The sequence below is a fragment of the Salvelinus sp. IW2-2015 genome, linkage group LG14, assembly GCF_002910315.2.
Source record: "Salvelinus sp. IW2-2015 linkage group LG14, ASM291031v2, whole genome shotgun sequence".
Classification (NCBI taxonomy): domain Eukaryota; kingdom Metazoa; phylum Chordata; class Actinopteri; order Salmoniformes; family Salmonidae; genus Salvelinus; species Salvelinus sp. IW2-2015.
In genome coordinates, this window is record NC_036854.1 from 37,260,038 (window position 1) to 37,284,508 (window position 24,471).

The window sequence follows — 24,471 nt, forward strand, 5'->3', positions numbered from 1 at the left end:
GGACTAGTAGGTATTTATAGACAGACAATATATATATATATATATATAAAAAATATTTTATTTAAAATTTAAAAAAACTGAAGAAATTATATTCCTAACGTGTTGTCTTCAGTTTGCAGYGGATTCCATCACCTGTAGTTCAGAACCAAACAGGGGAGATGTCAAATATTGAATATTGATTTTCACAGATTAAAAATACTACATCTCACAGCAACATTTTTTTTTTTTTTTATTATCAGGGGAGAAGAACATTTCAGACTCCAGGCGCTACCATTTCTGCAAGAATCAGTGTGTGCATGTTGGAAGGATACAAACAGGTGTGTATTATGTCCCTCATCAGAAAATAAAAACCCATAAGCCTGTATACTGTGATTTCTTTAAAAAAAATGATGTTAGGCAGTTAGGTTGTAACCTATCATTTTAAAACTGCTATTGATTTCACTGGATATTAGAGCTATGCTTAATGTTTGGCGTTTTAACTCCAAGGTAATTTCAGAACGGCATGGTTGTCTATGGGTCTAATGTGTACCAAAGAGGAGGAAAACACAGGTATCGTGATGGTATGATGTGCTTTGGAAAGGATATGACAGAATCAGAAGGATACGAATGGTACTGACTGCTGGGCCACACTATCACCATGTAACTTCAACTTGACATCAATATCTTCAACAAAAAATTTAAAGATACAGATAGTGTTTTAGATAAATATAGGGATCATGTTTTATATACAGAACTACTATAATTTCACAAATAAATAGCTTGAATTTCTCAGATTAGGCCTATCTTTGAATCAACATTCAGCACAGGAGTTATATTTCAAGAGTTCCATTTCTCTTTTTCAAAAGTCAGTGAGACAACATAATATGGACCTAGAAGAGCAGAAGAACCCTTCTCACCTGTTCATCGGGTTCGTTTGGGTCCTTTCTTGGGGTCCGGGGTGTCCGCRTTAGGTCTGGCAGACCTGGCAAACGACTGGAAGGTCTGAGTTAAGGTCTGAAAGAGTTAAAATATTGTACAGGAAACATCACACAAACTGTGATCCACTAAGCGTAATATGTATTTCTGAAAAATGTCTAAACCAACCTAGCTTTATAACTGTTAAAACTGTTTTGATTTACATTTTTTAAACAAACTAAACAAGTATATTCTTAATGATTGTTGAAAGTATATATTGGTCTGTTTTATAAGGGATTAGAAGTAAAGGATACGACGACGAGCGGCTTGTCAAAGAGGACGTAACCGTTGGTGTCTCTCAGGGCCTTCTCTGCACTCCTCTCACTTGGGAGACCAACGAATGCCTGGCCCTTCATACGACCCTCCTTCATCAGCACTATGTCAAACCTTAGGCAGAGACAAGGGAGAGGTTATTCTCACTGATACCTAGTCTACACATTCCCTATGTCAAACCTGGGGGAGAGAAGTGGCGCAGATCGTTCTCATGAAGATATCCTACATTTTTTATTTGAAGCACCGTACACTGCAAGAAATGTCTTCATACATACATATTTCTCTCTGCCTCAGATGAAACGTCGATGTATCGCCCATAGATGTATTTCAGATCCTGCAATAGAGAACAACAAATAGTCATCAACATAGTCATCTTAACACCACATTGTACATGATTTGATGCAATTAGACGGTAGAAGCAGAAGACGAGAAGCAAATGTGTGTAAACTAAACATACATATTGAAAGTTTGCCAACTCTATAGTATAAAGGTACCTACTTTCTCTTCCACTGACTTGGCGATGTTCTTCACGTAAAGTCTGCTGGTCGGCTCTCCAGGTTCATAATTTTTATACACAGACATCCTTTTTATCTCTGGTTTAAAAGAGGTAAGAGAAGAACCCAGTCAACCCCAGTCCTACTTCAATAAACACAGCTACAGAAGACCACAGGGGTGCCTCTGCCAATCTGATGGCAATTCAAACCTTATTTCAATTCAAGGCCAAACATTGAGTCACTCCCTACAGTCAGAATACATTGCTACATTAAAAAGCATGTTTGATCTCAACACCCCCATTTTCTTTTCCATTTGATCTTTATAAACAAGTGAGCTGGAACCAAACAACCAGCCTGGCGGACCCATTGCCAACAACGCTTCACAACAGTTACAAATCCAGACACTACGCATTTCTCTCAGACTTTAAGTAATGGTGCCCTTTCGAACATTGAAATGCTTAGAGAGTGGCGTCTGAGCTACCCAGATAGAGTAGTGTAGTGGTCTGGTAAAGTGAGAAGTGTACCGTCTCTGTCTGTTGATCAAAGCCTGTAGTAACAGACTAGTGATCTGGTAGGTAAGTGTACCGTCTCTGGACAGCCGTCCCTTATCCAGTTCCTTCCTGGAGATGACATCAGAGGGGACATCCTCGTCCTCATCACTGTCCTCCTCCAGTTGGGAGGCCTGGGCGGCAGGGTAGATCTTCCCAAAGCCCTCCCCTGGATCCTCCTCTGTAGTGGTGGTGGCCTGCATCTCCTCAGCTGCTACTGGGACAAATAGGGGATMATTAGTCTCAATTGTCATGTTACATTTGGCTTATGTAATAAATACATTGGAAATCTTATGTGTTTAGGCTGAACCAGTCTACTGTAATGAGTGGACAAGCTGCAATAAATGATACGTTTGTTAAAGCATTTGTTGACTGCTACTGACTGCTATGCAGTTTTAAAACAGAGCCTTCAGCACCCACTGCTCCATGGAACTTTCACTTGAGGCTGAGGAAAAAAAGTAGTTGGGAACTGTAGCCTGGAGGTTAACTCTGAGGTGCGCGCGCACACACACACACACACACACAAAATGATGAAGAGCAGCGAGCTTATACAAATCCTCTGGAAACTTGTCACACACATCCAGCTTGCGCGTGCTCGCCCACCGCAGCGGAACGCCAGGGCTGTTCTGATACGTTCTCAGTAGAGAACTAGATCCTTTTTTCAAATGATCCTCCTCATCACACCCCAACCCCCTTCGCATAATTTAAAACGGGTTGTTTATCAGCGCCCCAAAACAAGACTAATCCAAAAACCAACCTGCCAGTTTGTCTTCTATGCGTTAGACAATCTTTTGCCCTGGATTTTTTAGATATGTTTTATTTCTCGGGAGTTGGGACGAGAGTGGATTCATGGGAAGAGGGTGGCTTATAAGAGACAGAAGATAAGACAAGCTGAGACAGCCAGTCAGGGTAGCAGGTGACGACAACAGTGCCAAAAGATGACATTTCTCTAATCCTGATAGTGAAACACCTTCCTGCTTTGATAATTCTATAGTGCATTCTATAGAAGCGTTGAAATACAATACAGCATATCCTGTGATTCCTGTAGGGGTGCGGCTACTGATTGAAATTAATCCATGTATTATAAACATGGAATCACAGATGCTCCAATTCAAATTCCTTTCACATAATTCTATGAGTACTCATTATTACCATTCAAAATGGGCTAAAATATGCTAAAGCTGTATTATAACCTTTGTGTGGCCTATAACCTATTTTGATTTGGTTAACACTTTTTGGGTTACTACATGATTCGGCTGAAGGCCCTACCTTCAGCCTCCTCAGTGGGCTCCTGTTGCTGGGTGGAGTTGCCTCCTCCTCCTTCCAGTATGGCTGACACGTCTGCTGAAATGTGGAACTCAATCTTCTTCTGTCCGCAGGGCTGGGGCTGCTCAAACACATCTGATGGCTGCAAGATGGGCCCTGGAGCACTGAGACCAAAGGAAAGCTACAATATACCCCTAAACACAAGGGTCTGGTACAAGAAAGCTAACATACCCCACTAAACACCAGAGTCTGGTACAAGAAAGCTAACATACCCCACTAAACACCAGAGTCTGGTACAAGAAAGCTAACATACCCCACTAAACACCAGAGTCTGGTACAAGAAAGCTAACATACCCCACTAAACACCAAGGTCTGGCACTGGGCACAGTACACTGTATTTATCTGTGAATCTAGCTTGTTAATATATTTTTCTGGTCAGCTTGATATTTCCCAGGCCACTGAGTAGACTTAGGGAACATTTAGGGTGCATTTGTTGTATTTCTACACTCTTCAAACTGAGTTTGTGGTCTGATCTATTTTGGGGTTACACAAGGTGCAGGCAGATATCCAATATGCAGTCGAAGCCACATTGGTGGACTATTACGAGTAAGAAATGTCTAGAAGGAGGACAAATCCTTCACAGCTAGTTGTGTTGTCTGGCCCTTCAGKCAGACAACCCTGTACCTTTCAAACAGAAAACTGCATATTTTAAAGTTGAGAATAGATTAAGAAGAAAAGGGAGAGGGTTGATGTGCATGAGCGGCTGAGTACCTCTGAGAGTCGGGCTTGGGGACAAAGAGAAGGTCCTTGAACTTGGGTTTCTTTCTCTTGGAGGACACTTTAGTTCTCAGAGGTCTCTTGCATGCTTGGTTGACCAGACCCATCAGGCGAATCATCCTGGAGAAGAAATCAACAAAAGAAAATAAAGGCAGCCGAGACATTCATGCCACTGTGCAAATGATGACTGCTCTAGAAATGGCACAGGGGAAATAGTGGTATACTGTGAAATATTGTCAGAATAATGTGACTCAACATTCATTGCAACAACCCATTTGGATATGCTCGTGCAAATTCCTAGCTGTGAAGAAAAAAAAATACAGGTACAGCTACCACACAAAAACACCAAAATCTCATCTCTCTTGTAATCATTTGGCTTGAGACCAAAATACATTGACGGGGGCAGCCTCTAAACTGACTTTATTGGTTGAAATTTCAATCAATCGCCAATAAAGTAGTGTGATTGGTCCCTCACCTCTCTTTGTCCTCGTCATCTCCACTCTCATACTCAGACCCCTCCTGGCTGGAGAGGTCCATCTCATCTGCTGGTAAGGGGGGGTATTGGGGAGGATAGGGGGGCGGCATTGGTGGAGGGGGGGCAGGATGCATCTCATACTAAGGGTAGAAAGAGAGAGTATATTCATTGAGGCCTGAATTTACAAGACCTGCTACAGTACACAATCTTTCATACAATCACACACAAAGTTGTAACATTAGTCTACATCCACAGCTGGGATTGAAATCTAACTAGTGRATAATATACAGGTATTGGACAATCTAGTCTAGTTGTGACAAGAARCTGGGGCTTTCGGAGTATGGTCCCCGTAATCTAGCTATTGAATAATCTATAGATTATTAATCTGTGTTTTAGAATATGAAATTAAGGTAGTATATAATCTACTAATCTGTGTGTTGGAGTGTGATCCGGTAACCTCACCATCGGAGGTCTTGCTGTGATGGGGCCGAACGGAGACGGTAGGTTCATCTTGTTCATCAGGTGAAGGACCTGTTGGATGACAACACACGGTACTGTAGCACCCAGACTACAATGCTCCACTTCTTAAAGGCTTAGCTAGCTGAAGCTCTGCGTCAAATGATTTATTGTAAAACGTCTGGGCGGATTGGCGTGACTGTGCTAACATCACAAACACACACTAGCAACCAGGCCCCCCAGTGTCTCGTCTGGAGCGCGAAGTCACAAGCTCTGCTAGGCGGCTAATGTGTAAATTATGATCGCCAGATCGGCCCCCCAAAAATTTTAAAATTAGTTTATTATGAACAAGTTCAATACCCACAGTGAATTATTTGAACMTTCGGTACAAATCAAAATATTTTATGAAATAGTGATCCATTCTGACTACTACATTTGTCATCATACATGCTGACACAAACAAATCACGGGTGAGCAGGCTACGAGGAGGCTATAGTTGACCCTCTGTCAGGATGAAACGACTACATCGACCATGATCCTTTGCGAGTTATGGCCACTTTCACCATGATCCTTAGCGATTTTTTGGTGCCATTCAGCAATATGGCACAATTCAAATTGAAATACTTCCGGCTTCATGCGCCAACAGGAGTTTTCAATAGGAATACATGGATGACATCAGCACTAGAGGTCGACCGATCAATCGGCATGGCCGATAACAATCGGTTATCGGCCTTTGTGGAATGCCGATTATGGCCGATTACATTGCAATCCACGAGGAGACTGCGTGGCAGGCTGACCACCGGTTACGCGAGTGCAGCATCAAAAGAACCTTGTGGCAGCAAGGAGCCAAGGTAAGTTGCTAMRTAGCATTAAACTTATCTTATAAAAAACAATCTTCACATAATCACTAGTTAACTACACATGGTTGATGATATTACTAGGTTAACTATCTTGTTCTGCGTTGCATATAATCAATGCAGTGCCTGTTAATTTATCATCGAATCACAGCCTACTTCAACTAGGCCAAACGGGTGATGATTTAACAAAAGCGCATTCGCGAAAAAAGCACATTCGTTGCAATAATGTACCTAACCATAAACATCAATGCCTTTCTTAAAATCAATACACAGAATATTTTTTTTAACCTGCATATGTAGTTAAAATAAATTCATGTTAGCAAGCAATATTAACAAGGGGAATTGTGTCACTTRTCTTGKGTTCWGTGCAAGCAGAGTCAGGGTATATGCAGCAGTTTGGGCCGCCTGGCTTGTTGCGAACTGTTGAATGGCCATTTATTCCTAACAAAGTCTGTAATTATTTTGCCAGAATTTTACATAATTATGACATAACATTGAAGGTTGCGCAATGTAACAGCAATATTTAGACTTAGGGCTGCCACCCATTRGATAAAATATAGAACAGTTACGTATTTCACTGGAAGAATAAACGTTTTGTTTTCGAAATGAAAGTTTCCGGATTTGACCATATTAATGACCAAAGGCAAATTTTTCTGTGTGTTTATTATTTTATAATTAAGTATATGATTTGATATTTGATAGAGCAGTCTGAGCGGTGGTAGGCAGCAGCAGGCTCATAAGCATTCATTCAAACAGCAGCTCTTATAAATGCTTGAAGCACAGCCCTGTTTATGACTTCAAGCCTATCAACTCCCGAGATTAGGCTGGCAATACTAAAGTGCCTATAAGAACATCCAATAGTCAAAGGTATATGAAATACAAATGGTATAGAGAGAAATAGTCCTATAATAACTACAACCTAAAACTTCTTAACTGGGAATATTGAAGACTCATGTTAAAAAGAACCACCAGCTTTCATATATAGATATTGCACMTTTACTTTCTTTTCCAACACTGTTTTTGCATTATTTAAACCAAATTGAACATGTTTCATTATTTATTTGAGACTAAATTGATTTTATTTCTGTATTATATTAAGTTAAAATAAAAGTGTTCATTCAGTATTATTGTAATTGTCATTATTACAAATATATATATATATGTATTTTTTAAAAATCGTCCGATTAATCGGTATCGGCATTTTTGGGGTCCTCCAATAATCGGTATCGGCGTTGAAAAATCATAATCGGTCGACCTCTAATCAGCATTATCACCATCTACTGGTTTTGACATCTATGCTAGCAACACAAACACACTGTCATTGTGACCTCAGCTTCATATGCAACACAGATTGCAAGGAAAGCATGTCTGCAACGTTTACCAATGGAACTATACAGTGGGTGAGGTAGTGAGTGAGGAGAGTGCCTGCATTGTTGGGACAATGGCATGCTCTTCCACAACACACTAGCGCCACCAAGAGACCATTATGAGCTACTCCAAATGTGAATAGTTCCCACAGAGTAAGAAGGGCAGCCCAGCAGCATGGAGGCAAATGTTAAACCCTTTACTCATGCCTCCCACTTAGTCTTAATATTATCATTTGCAACGCACAATCATTTTCTGTATGATCTTAAKATTTCTGTATGATCTTTAAAGTGTGTTGGATGTGGTAAAAAAAAAAAAACACTAGGGATAACGCTTTTTTAAATGTTCTGAGTCAATATTTTGTTAACACAATTGTTTTTCTCTAAGGTTAAAAGAAGGACATCTAACTGTGGAATAAATAAAAGCAGAGATATGAGGAATAATATATATTTGAATAAATACATTTCCCAGCATGATTTCCAAAATAAACCAACACAGAAGGAAATATCACTTTGCAGGATGTACTCACCTGAACGTAAAAGTTTGGTACGCTCAGAAGGGCATGTGTTATGTTTGTCAGGATCCCATTCGAAGGAGGTGGATATAAATATTTCAGACTGGGATTTGATTGAAATTTCAACCTGCAGCGAATGAGGGACAAAAAAAAGCCACAGGAAAGAGAATAATTAGCACATAAAACATGTCAAGCGCTACCTACGAACGTACGGTCTCCCAACACGCAAAAATAATACCAGAAACAATATATGTCTAAATAATGGGGCCGCATAAATATGTAAGCAGGCTACTGAGGTTTAGTAGCGGGCTTTGGCTGCCTTTCTCCTTAACAACCTGCACAGCATGCGACTGAAATACATTCAATATCACACTTCCTCTTCAGGGACGTTGGGAACAGTATGCTATCTCAGCATCTATTCAAGGTCTGTTCTCATGTAATGACTAAGGTCTGAGCTTAGGCTAGGCCCTGTTCAGTGCTGGGCCAGCCATAGAGGCTGAAACTCATTAAATTCAAAGTCTATTTACACTCAGGGTATGGGGGCCTTTTAATTAAAAAAGCCATTACCTGCATTAAAAATAATATTTTGTAACTGACTGTGCAGGGAACATGAACTCAATGGGCTGCTTTCCTGGAATAAGCCTATTCCTGGACTAAAAAACACTWTCAGTATASGACTGAGATACCGTCCCTAAAGCACAACTTGCTGCAAGTCTTGCTGTAGGCTTACTGGAGCTTCAAAGCCACGTAATTACAAAAAATTACTGTACACATGCATTTCATCCAACAACGATTATGCACATACCCTCAAATAACTGACAAATCAACCTCCAATGTGTGTGATGTGTAGGATAGGAGACTTCTCATAGTGGCATGACACCTTACACCTCAGCCCTGAGTGTCTTTATCAAAGGCCACCTGGTGCCACCAACTGGCAGCGGCAGATGGCCTGCCACTGCTGATGTCACTGCCGAGCACCAAGCCACAGACCTGACCTGCCATTGCTGATGTGCTCAGCCACAGACCTGAGACCRGGGGTTACAATTGGACATGAGAATGCTGACAGCTCCTCATTGGAGATTCCGTCTGAGTCTTAGTCAGTCTCCCCCCAGGCAGCACACACACACACGCACAGCATCAGTCTCAAGACACACACATGCAGGCACACAATTACCCGAGTTTGGGTGCAGTGCCAGTCTCTATTAGTGGTATACTCGGTTGTGTCACTTCCTTTTTCTTCTTCACATCTTTGCCATCTGTTGCACTGAGAAGAATAAAGGGTTTAATACACACTAGACAAGTTCTGCTTTACAATTGAACATATTTGACTGCCTCACCTAGTTGAGGTAAATTACCTGTCTGACACAGGTGGGTCTTTCAGCACTGTCACATGTTCCTGGTCTTTGGCAAACTCCACCACCAGGGTATGGTTGAGAATCTGTAGCTGGTGAAGCCTGCTCAGAGCCTGCAGGACAGGGGAGAGAATACAGGTTTTACTAGAATTCTAATTTACATCATGTAATATGATAATGAACTGCTACTGAAGGCAGAAACAATTAGCCTACCTTTGCTGCAGACTTTTCACTCGCAAATGTTGCAAAGGCTGTGTGTCTCTGGAGGTATAAGGATTGAATTGCATTAGCACGAGAACCGCTAAAGCAGTCATTGTGACTGTTCATSATTTTGTAGTTATTTATTACACTGCCATTTAAGTCAATATCCGTCCTTGACTTTTCCTAAATAAGTCTAAACAACACACTGTTGGTGCTAAAATCTTAATATCATAAAAAGAAATGGAGCTAGAACCAGTTTSAGGAGGACAAGTACCTTTTTTGTATTGTTTTCCCCACGGCCTCTCCTTCTCTGATAATCACACCAATAATTGCCTCAAAACTGAATCTAAACTATACCAAAATGAATTTCAAACATACACTATATGTAGACAAAAGTATGTGGACACCCRTTCAAATTAGTGGATTTGGCTATTTCAGCCACACCCGTTGCTAACAGGTGTATAACATCGAGCACACGGCCATGCAATCTCCATAGACAAACATTGGCAGTAGAATAGCCTTACGGAAGAGCTCAGTGACTTTCAACGTGGCACATCATGGATGCCACCTTTCCAACAAGTCAGTTCATCAAATTTCTGCCCTGCTAAAGCTGCTCCGGTCAACTGTTAGTGCTGTTATTGTCAAGTGGAAACGTCTAGGAGCAACAASGTCTCAGCCYCGAAGTGGTAGGCCACACAAGCTCACAGAACGGGATCGCAAAGTGCTGAAGTGCGTAAAAATRGTTTGTCRTCGGTTGRAACACTCACTACCAAGTTCCAAACTGCCTCTGGAAGCAACGTCAGCACAAGAACTGTTCGTCYGGAGCCTAAGATCACCATGCGCAATGCCAACAGTCAGCTGGAGTAGTGTAAAGCTCGCCACAATTGGACTCTGGAGAAGTGGAAACGCATTCTCCAGTATGATGGGGAGAAAAGGGGAGAATGGGTGAGTTGATGAGCGAGGGGAAGCAAACGATGCATAATTGTGTAATCACCAATTATGAATGAAGAACAGGGGGGGGCATTCTATTGTACTGATCCATTCTAATCTTAAAATGGTATGTACCCTACTTCAGTCCACTAAATAAAAGCAGTCTTATCAGTCTACTCTGGCCATACTTGGAGTAGGCCACACAGTCATAGTAGGAGTAATTGTACATGCTGAACGGCTTTCAATATCTGTGAAAATATCTACATCGGGCAGCAGGTGAGCGAATGTCGGAGACCTTATGAGAAATGTCACCATGGACAATTTCTTAACTTCACTGTCATTGGCGAACAAGTTGCTTGCAGAGGAAACAAGTCTGGCCGGCACCATGAACAAAGTGAGAGGCAAGCMCCTTCCCGCTGCGCAAAATAAGGCACCGCCGTACAACGGTGCTGAAGAATGACAAGACAACGGGAACGCAAAGAGATATGAGTCTCCAGCTTCAGTGATCTATTAAATGTGCTATCGGATTGTGTTTTTTGATGTCATGTTTTTTTGTGTGGTCATGATGGTGTTGTTTATTGTGAAAAATCTACTGTTTTACGACAGTAGCCACCTAAGACTGAAGATATGGCAGTGGGCTACATGGTCTGACCTACCAGTACTCCTTTATCAGAGAACACTCTGACTCCCACGGCACCAAAGTACTTGAGTAGATCCTGCTTCTCATCCCTGGACAGGTCAGCAGGAAGATGGCGGATGATCAGAGTTCTACTTTTCCTCGACTGGACCAACTCCTCATCCTCACCCGCCATAGCGCTGTCAGAGATAAATCAGAATATGTTGACTAACCSGGTAACATTACCTGGGGATAGAAAAAGAAAGCTAACAAGCCACGAGAGTTAATGTTACTGTTGAGGGAGGGATGAATGAATGCAATATGGTGGCTTGCAAGTATGCATCTGCAATGGTGTGAACCTCTTGTCTCCATTACTTTATCTGTAGTGATGTATAGGAACTGGGCTTTTACCTACCCTGTGTTCTCAGATCAGAGTGCAGATAAAGGAGAATCAATGACAAGGCTGGGAAATAACCCACATTATTGAGAGATCAACCTGTGCTGGCTAGCTAGTTGCTGTAGTGTACAGTTAACTGTCAAAATAGAGGAAACGCKAACATAAAGTGTGTTATTAATATGYTGTTGGGCCACCACGAGCCAGAAAAGATTCAATGCGCCTTGGCATAGATAAATGTCTGGAACTCRATTGGAGGGATGRGACACCATTCTTCCTCAAGAAATTCCATAATTTGGTGTTTTGTTGTTGGTGGTGGAAAACGCTGTCTCAGGTGCATCTCCAGAATCTCTCATAAGTGTTCATTTGGGTTGAGATTTGGTGACCATGGCATATGGTTTACATCYTTTTCATGCTAATCAAACCATTCAGTGACCTGTGGATGGGGGCATAGCCATGGTAGCAAAAACGAATGACCAAAATAATGACCTGCACAGCATTATAATACATGACCCAAAGCATGATGTATGTTAATTYCTTAAAGGAAAACTCCACCCATAAACTATCTTTTGGTATTCGTTTCATTAGTCCATTGTTGATATAGTCCCAAAATGTTTTGCATGTCAGCAATCAAGTTTTCAAGAGATATAGCTTTCAAAAACAGAAATACAGCTGGTATGAGTATTCAGCATCATATGAAGCAAAACGCAGCATCATATGTGTATGCGACCAATAAAATTGTACTTGAAAACGCACCATCATATGATGCAAAATGCATCATACCAACTGTATTCATAAAGTTATGGATCTTGAAAATTGAATTTTCATTTAAACAACTCAATAACCACACCTGTGTGGAAGAATCTGCTTTCAATAGACCTTGTATTCCTCATTTACTCAAGTATTAACATMATCTTGGCAGTTAACGTGGGTGGYTATAATTTGTGGAACGTTCCAACAGGAATCTATTCCAAAAACTTCGTAAWGTACAAGGATGCCAACAAACAACGCATACAAAGTAGTATGACCAATTCACCTCGCTGACTAGCTGCCGAGTAGGTATCAACTAACCACGTAGCTTATTCTTAACGTTTCTCCAGACTACCAGAGTGAGGACAGACATTTTTCGGAATATACATTGGGAGTGAAAAACGTAATTAAAAAGCCCACGCCCTACGTTACCGGGTATCTTATTCTGCCGCTWTACAACTTTGTATGCGTTGTTTGTTGTCAGCCTTGTTATTTACGACGTTTTTACAACAGATTCCTGTTCGAACGTTCCACAAATTATTCCCACCCYTTAACGTTACCTATACATTGATCAGCGAAATGAAACCAGCTAGCTCATCCTCTGAAATCCTCCCGTCCGAACCCGGCCTGCCAAACAAAACCCACACCGGTATGATATCCAACATATCAAAGATTTCTTTGGTTATTCCTTTCTGATAGCTAATATCCCACAGCGTCCAGACACAGACCTAACATTTTGTCGATGAACTCAACTCAGACTCCGAGGCAAGTACAGTAGCTAGCTAGCTATTGGACCTGCATCAGCTAGATAAACTGATGTTTGTAACTAGCGTTTAATTCATATTCTCCACCATTCAATGTCGTACATTTAGCTATAACATTACAACACGTCATTCAATGAGTAGTTCATTGTAATTAAATACAGTTATGAATTTAAAGAACAGTTTTTGCCACATACCTGCTAGCTAATATAGGTTTTCTTGCAGCCAGAAGCGCATGCGAACCACTTCCGCCCAAAATGATCGATGATTGGATATTTACACATTTGAACGCCTACCAAAAGTTCAAAGTCTGTTGGTTAATCAGGATGTCCATCACTAGGATTATTTACTTGAGTGTATCGCTTTCRTTTCACCAGTAGAGGTCAACATTATCAATAAAATAGTCAGGTCCCTAAAGTTTATGAACTATGGGAAATGAGAGGTTTTAGTTTGAAACCCATTGCACAAAGCACATCACAGTATTGTAGGTATACTCACCGTTTTATTTGTCTTTGATTGTCTAGAGATACTACTAAGAAGACACAGACAACTGAAAGTAAATGTTATTACTTAGTTGGTCTGAGTAATGAGGAACAACAACCCCTGAAACTATTGTAGACAAGACAATGAATCCAGTATTAATATATATTTCCTCAACTACCCCAGTTGTCCTAACCATAGTGCATTGTCCGCAGTGGCTCCAAGTGGCTCTCTCTCTCTCAGGGGCCTGTATAGTTGGCATTTGGCCAAGCAAAATTGTCAACTTCTGTCACTCATTKATTCCAGGCCAAACTAGTTTCCTGTGTCACACTTCATCTTGGATAGAGGCAAGCTTCTAGAGACAATTTTGAAAATGCCCCTCAAACAGGTGGTTACTATCTGGGATGTTATAATGTATGATAAAGTAATCTGAAATATGAAGAAAAATAACTCATCAGATAACATCATCACAGAAGTTCCTTACTGTCACATACTCATATCTCATTGCAAATTAGGGCATATTAATCTACAGTTACACAACCCACTGACCAGTTAGTGACCAGTCCCACCAGAGGACATCAACCCAAGATCTCCTCTATGTTCTCAAGTCTCAAGGAGCTTCCAAATTCCTGTGCAAATGAAGCCTTTATTTGAGGACAACACGGGGCATTCCTCTAGGGGGGAAACAATGCCCCCTTTCACCCTGGCTCCCTCTGAAATTTCACAGGTGAGGGGAGGAACGGTATACTTTTTTCCCATCCCAGGACTACGCACTCAGCCCAAGCCCCTGGCAGAGGTTGGGTGGAATTTTATGGGAGAGAGAGAGGGAGATAGAGAAGGAGACATAGATAGAGGGTGAGGGAGAGAGAGGAGAGGGAGAGATAAAGCCCTTGAATTGAATTGAATTGGATTGAGAGAGAGAGAGAGACATTCCCACAGTGACCATCAAGGACTTATTTGTAAAATATATTTTACAGTGTTTAGAGCAATATCACTTTACAGTAGAAAATTAAAATGCATTTTGTCTCAAATCATACATGAAACTGACAGATGGATAGCCCTGAGATTTGGGATTTGTGTTCGGTGCAGTGTAAATGTACAGTTGAAGTTGGAAGTTTACAAACACTTAGGCTGGAGTCATTAAAACTTGTTTTTCAACCACTCCACAAATTTCTTGTTCACAAACTATAGTTTTGGCAAGTCAGTTAGGACATCTACTTTGTGCATGACACAAGGAATTTTTCCAACAATTGTTTACAGACTTTATTATTTCACGTATAATTCACTGTATCACATTTCCAGTGGGTTAGAAGTTTACATACACAAAGTTGACTGTGCCTTTAAACAGCTTGGAAAATTCCAGAAAATGATGTCATGGCTTTAGAAGCTTCTGGTGGGCTATTTGCACATAATTTGGTCAATAGGAGGTGTACCTGTGGATGTATTCAAGGCCTACCTTCAAACTCAGTGCCTCTTTGCTTGAAATCATGGGCAATTAAAAGAAATCAGCCAAGCCTCACAAAAATAAATTGTAGACCTCCACAAGTCTGGTTCTCATTGGGACAATTTCCAAACGCCTAAGGTACCACTTCATCTGTACAAACAATAGAACACACAGTATAAACACCATGGGACCACGCAGCCGTCATACCGCTCAGGAAGGAGACACATTCTGTCTCCTAGAGATTAACGTACTTTGGTGCAAAAAGTGCAATCAATCCCAAACAACAGCAAAGACCTTGTGAAGATGCTGGAGGAAACAGGTACAAAGTATCTTATCCACAGTAAAACGAGTCCTATATCGACATACCTGAAGGGCTGCTCCACAAGAAGAAGCCACTGCTCCAAACCACCATAAAAAACAACTACAGGTTGCTACTGCACATGGGACAAAATCGTACTTTTGGGAAATGTCCTCTGGTCTGATGAAACAAAAATAGAACTGTTTGGCCATAGTGACATGATTATGTTGGCGGAAAAAGGGGGAGGCTTGCAAGCTGAAGAACACCATCCAACCGTGAAGCACGGGGGTGGCAGCATCATGTTGTGGGGGTGCTTTGCTGCAGGAGGACTGGTGCACTTCACAAAATAGATGGCATCATGAGGTAGGAAAACTATGTGGATATTTTGAAGCCACATCTCAAGACATTAGTCAGGAAGGTAAAGCTTGGTTCAAATGGTCTTCAAATGGACAATGACCCCAAGCATACTCCCAAAGTTGTGGCAAAATGGATTAAAGGACAACAAAGTCAAGGGTTGGGTGGCCATCACAAAGCCCTGACCTCAATCCTATAGAAAATGTGTGGGCAGAACTGAAAAAGCGTGTGCGAGCAAGGAGGCTACAAACCTGACTCATTACACAGCTCTGTCAGGAGGAATGGGCCAAAAATTCACCCAATTATTGTGGAAGCTTGTGGAAGGCTACCGAAATGTTTGACCCAAGTTAAACAATTTAAAGGCAATGCTACCAAATACCAAGTGTGTATGTAAACTTCTGACCACTGGGAATGTGAAGAAAGAAATAAAAGCTGAAATAAATAATTCCCTCTACTATTATTCTGACATTTCACATTCTTGAAAAAAGTGGTGATCCTAACTGACCTAAGACTATGATAATGTCAGGAATAAGAAAAACTGAGTATAAATGTATTTGGCTAAGTGTATGTAAACTTCCGACTTCAACTTATTAGTAAGCTGGTCACGTTTAGAAATACTTTCTTAGCTGTATATGACAGTAGCCAACAGTAAAGATTTGGCCTGCTGTCTAGACCTAAGTAGAAAAGCCATGTTCTTCAGTATTTGGCAAGGTCTTGGTGTGTTCAATGCCCCCAGTTCATCCTCTTCTTCCTCTCCCCAAAGAGATAGTTTATACCATATTTCCCAACGTTCTCCACTGGGAGACCAGCCAAAGTTGGAGATGTTTGCCAGTAATAAACATCCACTGGAGTGTGGGGGACAAGAGACTGGAATCAGCGTAATAGCCGGGCTGCAGTTGAAGTGTAAGTCTGAATCAACACAAAGTTTAAGGAGCACATTCCACATGCAGTAATATATAGGACAGCTCTAAACCAAGACTACTGTTTCTGGTTGAAGGAAAACCTCAAATCCCAAACATTCAACTTCTTCTAACATGACTGCTGGTCATTATATACAATACATGTTTTAAAAGTCATCAAAGTTTCAGCTCTGCGCCCTCAGACTTGAACCCATGATTGGAGATATATGTACACGGAAATACATATCCCCCTGCAAATAGTATATTGCATCATTATTTCAGAAAATGTCACATTGGTTCTTCTTTGAGGGGTGAACTGAGTTGCCCACTTTTAAGTTTAGAGCTATGTGGAGCAGATGTTTCAGATCTGACATCTCTCAGTCACTTTCTTAACAGTGGGGGGGAACTTCAGCAGAGATCCCACAGCCTGCTGGTTGCAGATCTGTTCATCTATAATACTCACACAACGAACTTAGGAGTTGGTAGAACAGCTCAAAGATCTGGGACCAGCAGTTTAGAAGTCCTCTGAGAAGGTCCTTATTCAAGTTTCAAGTTTTATTGTCATGTGCATAAGTACACTGAAATGCCTTTCTTGCAAGCTCTTTCCCAACAATGCTGTAATCAGTATCAGTAGTAAAAAATATTATACTATAAGTAAAGTAGAACAAAAACACACAAGAAAAATAAATAAAAATAACACAAGAAAGTAGTAAGCTAGTTCCAGGATCAGTGCCAGTACCATATTTACAATGTGCAGGGATACTGGAGTGGTACACTCTTAGAAAGGTTCTCCTATGGGAGAGACAAAGAACCCTTTATGGTTTTAGATAGAACATTTTCTAAGATAGCACCTTTGCTGTAGTAGGAGTAGATACAGTATGTCTAGGGTAAGGTGACTAGGCATCGGGAGATATGATAAACAGAGTAGCAGCAGCGTATATTATGATATACTGAGTGTGTGTGCGTGTGTGGAGAGTCAGTATGAATGTGGTGCTTGTTATGTTTGTGTGAGCAAATGAAGTGTGTGTGTGTGTGTGTGTGTGTGTGTGGTGTGTGTGTGTGTGTGTGTGTGTGGTGTGTGTGTGTTGTGTGTGTGTGTGTGGTGTGTGTGTGTGGATGTGTTTAACTATTCTTGTGGGACCAGAAGTCCCTACAAGAATAGTAAACGAACAGAAAGTTGACCAGCTGGGGACATTTTGTTAGTCCCCACAAGTCAAATGCTATCTCTAGGGGTTTAGGGTTAAGGTTAGAATTAGTGTTAGGGTTAGAATTAAGTTAAAAATTAAGGTTAGGAGGCTAGGTTAGCTTTTGGTTAGGAGCTAGGGTTAGGATAAAGTTTAGGTTTTTGGGTTAGGGTTAGGGTTAGGGTTAAGGTTAAGGTTAGGGTAAGAGTACGGGTTAGGATTAGGGTTAGGGGTTAGGGAAAATAGGATTTTGAATGGGACTGAATTGTACATCCCCACAAGGTTAGCTGTACAAGACTGTGTGTGTGTGTGTGTGTGTGTGTGTGTGTGTGTGTAGAGCCTAAAATAAAAATATAAGGGTCAATGCAGATAGTCCATGTTGCCATTTTGTTAGCTATTTAGCAGTCTTATGGTTTGGCAATAGAAGCTGTTCAGAAGCATGTTGGTGTCAGACTTGACGCTCCGGGACCGCTTGCCTTTCGGAAACAGAGAGAACAGTCTATGGCTTGGGTGGTTGGAGTCTTTTCTGGGCCTTCCATTCACACTGCCTGTTATAGAGGTCCTGGATGGCAGGGAGCTCGGCCCCAGTGATATACTGGGCTGTACGCACCACCCTAAGTAGTGCCATGCCAGATCACTGACATCCTCCCTGTAGGCTGTCTCATTCTCACCGGTGATCAGGCCTACCACCGCTATGTCGTCAGCAAACTTGATGATGGTGTTGGAGTCGTGCGTGGCCACGCCGTCGTCGGTGAACAGGTAGTAGAGGGGACTAAACGCACACCCCTGTGGGGCCCCCGCGTTGAGATTCAGCGTGGGGGAAGTAATGTTGCCTACCCTCACCACCTGGGGAGTCAGGAAGTTCAATATCCAGTTGCAGAGAGAGAGAGGGATATTAAAATAGGTTCCGTATTCCAAAGGTTCTAGGTTCCATATTTCTGAGCTTGTTCAAGTTTCCTGAGTGCTCCTTCAGCAGGTCGTTGGTGCAGCAACCCCAGCCCAGACCCAAACAGTAAACCAGGTCATCCCCAGCCTCAGACTGAGGTCTTTCATTATGGGAGAACTGGATCTAGGTAGGGGAGAGAGTACCCTCAGGTAAGTAGGGGCCAGACAGTGTGTTTATAATGGCCTTTATGGAAACTGTAGTTTCTATCCATGATACATTGTCCTTTCATTAGCCTGGACAGGAAGTGGCGAACTGGGAGTGCGGTTTCCATGGTGTTCACAGGMTGGGTTTGTATTTGTGTTGTTTTAACACAATAAGACCTTTATGCATGAAATTAGTAGTTTTTTAGGTATTTTAAGATTTTTTTTATCTTATCCTGCTGGTCAAAAGTGCACTCTATAGGAAATAGGGTGCCTATAAGATGCAGCCTAGCTGAGTTAGCCACACACAATMAAGGTATTTGTAGGATTACAACCAATATTTAATAATGACATACTATTACATGGGTTGCATGTTATTAAATGGGGCAAAACAGGGCCATATCTGTGTTATCACACATTTAGTTAATCTCAGAGAGTATAATGAGAAGCATGTCCAGAGGATATGAACTCTCCTGCTCCAATGGTTTTCCACAGTAATGTGCCATGCAGATGTGCTTCACTTCTTTTGATGGAAAAAAATCTACGCCAGGCAGGACTCTTTGAAAAGGGTTTATCTTTTTCATCCCTTCTTTGCTCTGTGTTCAATCTGCTTTCAACAACAGAACTGAACCGGGAAAGGTGGCCTACACTGCTTCGACCAGGGAGAGAATTAAGAAATTAGTGCCCTAAAGTTTTGTACTGAGGCCAACAGTCATATACAAATTGATATTGTCCCYGTATTTATTTCATCTTCATTTATTTGAATGAGATTGTGGTTTCTGTGCTGGAATCTCTGTTTTCCTGATTTCATGTCTCTTAGCCTGGCTACATGCACTAACTACACTAGAAGCCAGTATAGTATGACTGACTGCAGACAGACAAAGTCCWGTCCTAGATGTTATCCATGTTAGGACCATATCCTCCTTGTGTTTCAAGGGGCKTTAGTGATAATCAATGATGAATGAACTAAATCCTGTGTTATTCCGGTATATTCTCCCTTTGGAGAAATATTCAAGGCAATTGATGTGTTCATTTATTGGCTTCCCTTTCCTGTCCATATGGGAGTGGGTGAGCATGGCCGGCCCTAGACTTTTTGGGGCCCTGATCATCATTTTGGGACGGATAGAAAATATTGCAATTTCAAAGCAAATTTACTGCAATTCTACACAATTTACAATGACTTATGCCATGTTCGTATACACTACATGACCTAAAGTATGTAGACACCTGCTCGTCGAACATCTCATTCCAAAATCATGGGCATTAAAATGGAGTCCACTCTTCTGGGAAGGCTTTCCACTAGATATTTGAACATTGCTTCCATTCAGCCACAAGAGCATTAGTGAGGTCGGAACTGATGTTGGGCGATTAAGCACAAAGTTGGCATTCCAATTTATCCCAAAGGTGTTTGATGGGGTTGAGGTCAGGGCTCTGAGCAGGCCAGTCAAAATCTTCCACACCAATCTCGACAAACCATTTCTGTATGGACCTCGCTTTGTACACAAGGCAATTTGTCATGTTGAAACAGGAAAGGTCCTTCCCCAAACTGTTGCCATAAAGTTGGAAGCACAGAATCYTATAGAATGTCATTGTATGCTGTAGCATAWKCATTTTTTCTTCACTGGAACTAAGGAGCCGAGCCCAAACCATGAAAAACAGCCCCAGACCATTATTCGTTCTTCACCAAACTTTAKYGTTGGRACTATGGATTCGTGCAGGTAGCGTTCTGCTGGCATTCGCCAAACCRAGATTTGTCCGTTGGACTGCCAGATGGTGAAGCGTGATTCATCAGTCCAGAAAACGGATTTCCACTGCTCCAGAGTCCCAGTGGCGGTGAGCTTTACACCACTCCAGCCGACGCTTAGCATTTTGAATGGTGATTTTTGTTTTGTGTGCGACTGCTCGGCCATGGAAACCCATTTCATGAAGCTCCAGATGAACAGTTCTTGTGCTGATGTTGCTTCCAGAGGCAGATTGGAACTCAGTAGTGAATGTTACAACCGAGGACAGAGAATTTTCACGCGCTACGTGATTCAGAGATTGGCAGTCCSATTCTGTGAGCTTGTGTGGCCTACCACTTTGCAGCTGAGCCGTTGTTGCTCCTAGACTTTTACACTTCACAATAACAGCACAGTTGACTGGGGCAGCTCTAGCAGGGCAGAAAGTAGACAAACTAACTTGTTGGAAAGGTGGCATCCTATGATGGTGCCACGTTAAAAGACACTGAGTTCTTCAGTAAGCCCATTCTACTGCCAATGTGTGTCTATGGAGATTGCATGGCAGTGTGCTCYATTTTATACACCTGTCAGCAACAGGTGTAGCTGAAATAGCCGAATCCACTAATTTGAAGGGGTGTCCACATACTTTTGTATATATAGCGTATCTGAGTGAGAGTCACTAACACAATCAATGGGGGCCTCCTGGAGATCAGGGCCCCTGGGCACAAGTTTAGATAGCTGGCACCTTGTGTATTCTACTATTCTAACTCTCAACAGTAAGTTTAGACCCCAACTGAGTTCCTAAAATCTCAGACTGAGTTCCTTTTATTTGGTCACTAAGCGACCCTGTGGGTGAGGTATAAAGTAGTGCCATTCTACGTGGCCATGGTATTGACAAGGAAGGATAGGAAGAAAAATATATATATTTGTTAGAAATGGCCAAAATTCACTCCCTAATGTTGGAGTTAACATGTGAATAAATAAATGGGTAGTTAGATCCAATTATGTTATCCAAGAATTGAAAAAAATCTAAGCTAATTTCGGACCACACCCTCTTGATAGTAAAGCTCTATATGAGGCCCCCAATAGTACGGACTAAATACGTCACAACATTGTGAAATGACAAGCGTAGGCCTTCGTACCAGACATTGACATTTTCAGACACTGCCTCTCTAATCAACTCATGAAGTCCTTGTTTGACATATGTTGTCTCAGTCTGGGGAGACCACAGCGAGCTGAGATATGGAGTTATGGTTTCATACTGACAATTACTTCTCGGTGACACTGAGATCATACCAACAAATTACAGTAGAAAAAAAGACCCAGGATTTGTCCAGGGGATCTTGCTGCATTGTATCAGAGTTTATCATTGCCTGTAAGACGAGAAGTTCGAACAAACATAAGGTACTTTTTGAAAACACCAAATAGATGTTCAGGCTATCAAATAGTTTCAGCATGTTGAAGCACAACAGTAAAATGTGTCTCCCAATAGCAACATAGACATAGTTTAAAGGGTCTAACATTGCTAATCTAACTAGGTCTAACTTAGCTACCTCAACAAGAAACAAGAAAAAAAACATGTATAATTATGATCATTTGTATCCAGCAGCCTACCACCAGAAGAATACCATCCTGCATCCCACTGCTAGCTCGCTTCTGACGCTAAGCAGGGTTGGTTCTGTTTGGTCCCTGGATGGGAGAACAGATGCTGCTGGAAGGTAACAAAGACAGTAGGAGGCGCTCTTTCCTCTGGTCTAAAAAATAATACAATTGTATGTCCCAGGGCAGTGATTTTGGACATTATCCTGTGTTGGGTGCTGTCTTTTGGATGGGATGTTAAACGGGTGTTCTGACTCTCTGTGGTCACCAAAGGTCCCATGGCACTTGTCATAAGTGTAGGGAAAGGGGGATACTTAGTCAGTTATTCAACTGAAATCTATCTTCTGCATTTAACCCAACCCCTCTGAATCAGAGAGGTGTGGGGTGCTGTCATAATTGACATCAATGTCTGCGGTGCCTGGGGAACAGGGCTGTTAACCCTGGTGTCCTGGCTAAATTCCCAATCTTGCCCTCACACCATCATGGCTACCTAATCATCGTTTCCAATTGGCTCATTCATTGCCTCTCCCCTGTAACTATTCCCCAGGTGGTTGCTGTAAATGAGAATGTGTTCTCAGTCAACTTACCTGGTAAACAAAAAATGGATCCTTTTTATTGCCAATTTTTCTAAGTGAATCTCAGTTGAAAGGTAGCCTAATCACTCATCGGCCAAGTCTGGCCGTTAAGGTTTATCTTATCAGGCATATACGGTACATTATGTCGTTTTTTGTTTGAGTGTGTGCATAGAGAAGGCAGCCATCTTGGCATGGTGGGGGTAAGGTTGGGACATGGTATAGAGCCTCTCCACTGACCTCTATTTTGAGGTGCATTTTCGGCCCTCACATGGAATCAGTATTTTCTCTTCCAACAAGGCCCCAGTCATGAAGGCTGCTCCTGACACGGGCTACAATGGACTCTCTGTACTGCTCACCTAGAGTCTCCATCTGCCACATAGGCATGAACGATAATGAGTGACATTTACTCAGAGGTTGCTGTAATGCACTGTAAAACACTATTCTTTAGCACAGGTGAACCCCCTGAGAAAGAGGATCTAGCCCTCTCCAAATGCGACACGATAAGCAAACTGCTGTAGTTGTATCATGATGCTAGTCTACCTGTGATTTAGTTGTTATATGATATGGGGTTTTTCCCAAGAAAAGTGGCCATCATTGTTAAGTGTCATTGAGATTGTACTTGGGAAAGCCCTGAATTGTATGTCTAGGACCCAATGCCAGAACAGGATATTCATGTATAGTAGCCTATATACCGAATATATAGCAAGAATCCTCCAAGGTACTTTTTTACAAAGGCTATCAGAAGTAGGCTGATCTCAACACAAATAAATGTCTCCGTTATTTGGAGAAGTTGTTTTCAGTATCAGAGAAGAAGATGAAGATGAAGAAGAAGAGAACCCATCTCCAGCAGCGTACTGAGCGCAGAGGAGAACAGCAGCAGTCTCAGTYGGCTTGTTTAACTAATCTGCTCAGACCATTTAGTCTCTCCCCTTGAGGAAGAAAAGCATTAACACTGTTCTTTCTTCCTGCATGCTGCTCTACTATGGGATTATGCCACCCAATCCTATTTTACCAAGAGGATCAATTCACTCCATCCTTCATACTGACAAGTGTGTCTTCTATCCAAACACCTGAAACAGAAATAAACAGTGAAAGGAGTGCTGCTAGTCAATTGTTTTATTTGACATGCAATGTTACTGAGGTGAGTGGAATAGTGGTAAGAGTGGCTGTCCTGGCTGAGTCATACCAAAGACTGTAAAAATGGGACCGGATGGGTCTCTAAGGAGCTAGATTGGAGGTAAAGCGCTGTGATAGACTAGCGTCCTGTCCAGGTGGTGTACTTCAAGCTGCCTCATGTTACAGTAGATAGACTCCTATTAGCCATTCTGGTTGGCACAAGCTAAGGCTCTTGCGAGGCTACTGACTTACATACCTGGTACCTAAGCTTCAAAGGAGGGTGTTTTTGGCCTTGAGCTGCTAAATCTTACCTCATAGTGCATTGTCAAATTGAGTGATGAAGCCTATACACCTCTCTCTCTCTCAGCATGTCAAGGCAATGGCTAGGCGCCGTTCAGACACAAACCAACATGCCAAAGTTGTCTTAGTTGAGTAAAATCTGACTTTTACTCACATTGTGAGTGAAACGAATCAAAGTATTGATGGTGTCTGGCAAACACGGAAAATGTGGAGAATAGGAGTAGCTTAAATATGAACAGTGTCACTGGGAGATTGTTTAAGTCCTTGTTTGGAATGCCTGAAAGAAAGACACAGCTCTTTAACAGCAGTAATAGGGAGGTACTCTCTCTGTGCAGCATAATCACATCGTTACCCTCCAAACGCTCCCAAAATTAAACCAAATCTCACACGTTGATAGCCGGGTAGCTGCAATCATGGTTTTCAGAAATCACAATC

General features: G+C 41.8%; 1 protein-coding gene across 6 annotated transcripts; it reads right to left on the reverse strand.

Annotated features, from left to right (window-relative positions):
- Positions 1–40: 40 nt before the first annotated feature.
- On the reverse strand, positions 41–13,265 carry rnpc3 (RNA-binding region (RNP1, RRM) containing 3). 6 transcript variants are annotated; one of them, XM_070446684.1, is made up of 16 exons: positions 13,181–13,265; positions 11,119–11,278; positions 9,545–9,592; positions 9,335–9,444; positions 9,154–9,243; positions 7,995–8,082; positions 5,250–5,318; positions 4,788–4,927; positions 4,307–4,432; positions 3,539–3,699; positions 2,307–2,486; positions 1,726–1,820; positions 1,503–1,561; positions 1,209–1,341; positions 897–972; positions 41–663 (listed from the first exon to the last, which is right to left on the reverse strand). In XM_070446684.1, the coding sequence occupies exons 2-15, from the start codon at positions 11,272–11,274 to the stop codon at positions 901–903; spliced, it is 1,527 nt and encodes a 508-aa protein (XP_070302785.1). In that variant the 5' UTR covers positions 11,275–11,278; positions 13,181–13,265; the 3' UTR covers positions 41–663; positions 897–900. The 6 variants fall into 6 exon arrangements, with proteins under 6 accessions (XP_070302785.1, XP_023855900.1, XP_023855901.1 ...); XM_024000132.2 differs by having other exon boundaries at positions 7,995–8,106; XM_024000133.2 differs by lacking the exon at positions 13,181–13,265 and adding an exon at positions 12,783–13,066.
- Between the last annotated feature and the right edge of the window lie 11,206 nt (positions 13,266–24,471).